At 31.4% G+C, this 5,416-nt stretch overlaps 1 protein-coding gene across 1 annotated transcript; it reads right to left on the bottom strand.

Moving 5' to 3' along the window:
• Positions 1-1,071: 1,071 nt before the first annotated feature.
• Positions 1,072-4,116, bottom strand: LOC141621172 (uncharacterized). The gene is made up of 2 exons (XM_074437853.1): positions 3,475-4,116; positions 1,072-1,194 (listed from the first exon to the last, which is right to left on the bottom strand). The coding sequence occupies exons 1-2, from the start codon at positions 3,941-3,943 to the stop codon at positions 1,175-1,177; spliced, it is 489 nt and encodes a 162-aa protein (XP_074293954.1). The 5' UTR covers positions 3,944-4,116; the 3' UTR covers positions 1,072-1,174.
• Positions 4,117-5,416: the final 1,300 nt, after the last annotated feature.

The raw sequence follows: 5,416 nt of genomic DNA, 5'->3' as shown, positions 1-5,416 counted from the left end.
GATGGTCTACTTTTTCATTCATTTATCAAAGTTATTTCCACTTTTACTCACATCCTATTTGTATGCTCAAAATCTAAAATTACTTATTGTATATTCGTATATGTATGGCTAGAGTAGAAGAATATCTTGATTGATTCTACACGAGTACTTCAATTTAGGAAAGTTGAGCTTTTATAGGCCTTGTTCTTGTAGTTAGTAATGAACTGAACTAAATTAAAATAAACTTCAAATTTTTATGTAAACTATTCATCAATTTAGGTCATGTTATTTTTATTTTTTACTTAAAGTCACTTCATTTAAGTTTATTTTGACTCATATAAGATTTGTTCAGAAAAGTATTTGTAATACATTTAAATCACCATTATATTTCATATCATTTCTCTCGAAATTAATTTGAAGGTAATAATAATAATTTTACGAATTAAGACGGACATATCCGTATTAAATAATAAAACAGATTAAATAGATAAACGAGACAAAAAAACATAAAGCTAGTCTTGCTATAGACGGGTATATCCGTCTATTATTATAGACGGGTCAAATACAATAAAAATGGTGACATTTTTTGCCCCACCATCCCACTTGTTGTTTGTTCTATTAGGAAAGTGGTATTGTATTTGGCCCGTCTTTCATTATAGACGGATAGTGTCTGTCTATAATGAGAATTTGTGAAAAACATACTCCCTCCTATTCTTAATAAATGTCCCATTTGGAGGAGGGCACAAATATTAAGGAATATTGATAAATAATGAAATGTTAAAGGTAGGGGTAAGATTATAGGAGAGAGGGTGTTATAATTAAGAGGGGTAATTTGATAATGAAGATGCTAATGATTCCCTCCTTTTTTACACAGCAACTCGTTTCCCACCATAATGAACCAAACTTAGCTGAAACTTTGTTTTTTCATTACACGGTTGCGATATATGAGACGAGTTTAAACTTACAAATAAAATGACAGTATAATTATTACACATTCTATTTTCTAATTAAATTACATAATAAAATTACATTACCTTGAAATAAAATTACAGCTCACTTAAAATAAAAATACATTAACTCGGGAAAAAAAATTACAGCTTTAACTTGAAAGATCGAACGAGAAAAATAAAAATACATTAACTCGGGAAAAAAAATTACAGCTCTAACTTGAAAGATCGAACGAGAAAATTGGACTTCAGATTAACTTCAACTTATCTTGATTGGCGTGTTTGAGTTGTTCCATAAGCCAAGTAAACTCAAATTGTCAGTCCAAATGTTACATATCCAACTCACCAAGATTGAAAATTGGCACCAAAATTGAAATATGGAGCCAAAATACAAACAGGGAAATATTTGCGCCAAAACTGAAATTTCAAAAGAGTGCAAAGTTCTTTTGTCTATAAATAGAAGGTGTATTTATTAGACTTCATTTCCTAACTTCAGTCCAAACAACATCTTTCAAATATAGAGCTATCAAACAAAAAATTCACCAACATTCAATGAAGAATCTGACCAACTTAGAAAGATCAAAAATAAAAGAAACACTATTGAATAACAGCATAAATGGAAAACCAAGACATGGTATTATCAATGAAGTGGCAACAAGGTTTTCAGTCGACAGGAAAACAATAACAAGGTTATGGATGGAAGCACAAAAACAGAGAGCTTTATCCTTACCAGTCAATGTGAACAACAAAAAGAAAGGCAGCAAAAAAGTGGGAAGAGCAATTTTAGATGAGGAGAAGCTCAAATAATTGACCTACTGGAAAGGACAACACAACACTCATTGGCCACGCACTTGGGTGTAAGCCAATCAACCGTTTCAAGATGGGTGATGTCAAAACAAATCAGGTCACACACAAATGCACTCAAACCAGGTTTGACCGATAAAAACAAACTTGCTAGATTAATTTTCAGTCTACAACATTTAGTATATCATGAACACACTAAAAGAATTGTTTTCAAAGATCAAAGCAATATTATTCACATGGATGAGAAATGGTTTTCTAAAACTAAACCTACTACAAGGTTTTACTTGGCTAAAGGTGAAACAGACCCACATAGATGTGTACAATCAAAGAGTTTCATAGAAAAGGTGATGTTCATGTATGCAGTAGGTAGACCATTATATGGGTTAAATGGTGAATTAATTTTTGATGGCAAAATAGGAATATGGCCATTTGTTATTGAAATACCAGCACAACGAAACTCAAAAAATAGAGTAGCAGGAACAATGGAAATCAAGTGTATTGAGTCTATAAACAAGCAAGTAACAAAAGACATGATAATAAATCGTGTGTTGCAAGCTATAAAGGCTAAATGGCCTTCTAATGTTAGTAAACGCATAATCATTCAACAAGATAATGCTCGTCCCCATTTTAGCAATGATGATCTTGATTTTAAAAGGGCAGCAACATCAGATGGATGGGAGATTGAATTGGCCTATCAAATACCCAATTCACCAATTTGAATGTCTTGGATTTGGGGTTTTTAGGTCAATACCATCTCTCCAACAAAAAAAGGCAATCAAATTGGATGAGCTAATCAACAACACAATCAAGGCATATGAAGAACAAGATGCACTAAAGCTCAAGTACGTCTGGATAACATTGCAAGCATGTATGCTAGAAGTAATGAAAAAAAAAAAAAGATGGCATAGACTACCCAATTCCACATATGCATAAGTCAAAACTAGCAGCACAAGGTTTATTGCCTGAATATCTTGATGCTTACATTGATTTAGTGAAAGAATGCATACAATATGTACAGAATGTTGGTGATCCAAGCACTATAAGTGAATTAGTTAATTCACTAAACAGTTTGACAGAGAATCCTGAAAATCAAGCAAGTACCAGTGGCACCAGTAATGAACCAACAGGGGACATTGAACCTGTTGGCACCATTACTGAAGCAGGTGAAGGTAGTAATGACCCAATATTGGACAATCCCCCTGTTGGTAGCATTACTAGTTGGTTCGTAGATTTATGTGCAGGGGAATGAAAAAGCAGAATTTAACATCATCAATATCAACCATTTTGGATTGTTAGAAGTTATCAAAGACTGGATGTGTTATCAAAATCAATTTTTTGCGCAGATCAAGCAAGAAGCAAGCAAATCAAACAATCAAGAAGGTCACACTGAAGAAGATCTTGTGACTGTATTCAGTTTTAATGTAGAACATTGCAACTCTTTTGTAATATTCAGTCATTGACACTAATATGGATATTAACTTCAGAAATGATCAAATGAGTACAATAAGCTTTTGTAAACAAAACTCTTCAATGTTGTTGTACATACACAGCCTCATCACTACAAAAGGTGGTGGCATTGTATATGAACAACAAAATTGATAACCAACCAACTACCCTCAACATTAGATCACTGGGTAGATAAAATAAGATGAAACAAAATATATACGGCCAAAAATGGTATCATCACTAGTCCATTAAAAAAAAAACAGTTTAAAAAATTAAATACAAGGAATAAGAAATCAACCTCCCAATGATTCGTCTTCGTGTGTAAGATCAAAATCAGGCCAATACTTAGAAAGCTTCTTTATAAACCAATTAATAATAACTGGATTTTTTCTTATGGCCTCCGGATCTAATTCAAGGTCTGAATTAGAAGAATCATCAATTTTACATGCAACATCAAATGATTCCTCCTTCACTTTCCCCTCATTCTCATACTCCAATAAAACCCCAAACTTAGGCCACATTCTAAATAGTTCTTCCATAAACCGCATTCTGTTCTTTAGATATGCACGCTTTTCTAACCACTGCTCCCTCCCTTCATCCACGATTGTTATAGGCACGATTGAGCGACATGCAGCAACATCAGACGATCTTTCATCAACTTCTTCATATTCCATCTCCATCTCACCCTCATTTAGATATAAATCTTCATAGATCTTCTCCATACGACGAAGATCAAAATCACCAGAAAAAGGTTCTATTTTTTCCATTTTTTTTGAAATTAATCAAAGGCGAAGACAAAATTTTGTGAATTAGATCATTTTTTTGATGAAGATTAAAAGAGGAGATGCAATATTGATGAAGAAATTAAAACCGTTCACATATTTGATGAAGAATATGAGAGGATTTGAGAGACGGATGAGAGAGAAGGAGAGGATTTGTGAGGCGGATGAGATAGAATTAGGGTTTCAGGGGGAAGGGGAAGCAATATAAGGCGGGAGGTATTAGGGATTGGGCTGGGTTAATTAGGGAACAGGGTAGAAACGTCATTAATCATGTCCAAAAAAGGCAAATGAGACAGTTATGTAAATAGACGAAAATGACAAATGAGACAGTTATTCAGAATAGAAGGGAGTAATACCTTGGGAAAAAGCTTGATGATATTTTCAAGGCTAATCAAACTTATAATTTATATAATCATTCTACAATTATTCAATGGTTAAGAAGAATCATTCGTACCCTGAGCAATTGTCAAACTTGTCTAATCCACTGTAAAAAAATTAATACAAGTTGGTGTTAGTGGTTTTAATCCACACAATCATATGGATGAATAATAAAAAATAAACAAATAATACTACTTTCATTTTTTATTCTTCTCATTATTCTAAAAAAGGCTTTTTTCGAGCGATTCTAAGCTGTCCACATCATCAAAAATTAATTTAGGAAAGTATCATAAATAATAATTTTTGATATAAAAAATAAAGTAAAAATTCTTTTAATTACTATAACATATATTTCCTAAATTATATTCAAGTGATGTTTCTAATTTTTTACATAAAAACTTTTACATTTCGTTTGACAAAAAAAGTATCGTTAAAAAAATAATAAAAATAGTATAATTAGATTTGTGGTAAAAAATGCTATCATTAGAGTATAAATTTCATATAATTTACACATATTAAAGATGGTGTACTTAGCTTCTTAATATGTTATATTTCACGTATTGAAAATTGTCCCACATCGAAAGATTAGCATAGGGCGGTGTGATTCTATGAATATAAATAGGAGGCATCATTGAAACTTATGTATCAACCCAAGGACTTTTGAGTCTCTTAAGTATTGTCTAAAAGAGCTCTTAAAAGTTGTATCATATCTCCACATAAAAAATAAAGTTGATATATTTCCTACATTATATGTCCAAGTCATGTTTATAATTTTTATATAAAAACTTTTACATTTCATTTGACAGAAAATTATCGAGAAAAAAATTATTAAAATTATATAATTAGATTTGGGATAAAACATTAGAGTATAGATTTCATATTATCATTTGAACAAAAATATAAAAAAAACGTACGATTATTAATAGACTGTATAATATTTGCTCATTATTAAATCACTTGGATATCAAACTAAGTGTGAAAAAGAAGACGTACTTCTTAATATGTTATGACACACATTGAAAAATAATGTAGTTGTGGTGAACTTACTACATATAAATAATACAATTGTCTCACATCGAA

Source organism: Silene latifolia, chromosome X (genome assembly GCF_048544455.1).
Source record: "Silene latifolia isolate original U9 population chromosome X, ASM4854445v1, whole genome shotgun sequence".
NCBI classification, from domain to species: Eukaryota; Viridiplantae; Streptophyta; class Magnoliopsida; order Caryophyllales; family Caryophyllaceae; genus Silene; species Silene latifolia.
This window is presented reverse-complemented; position numbering and strand designations above follow the sequence as displayed.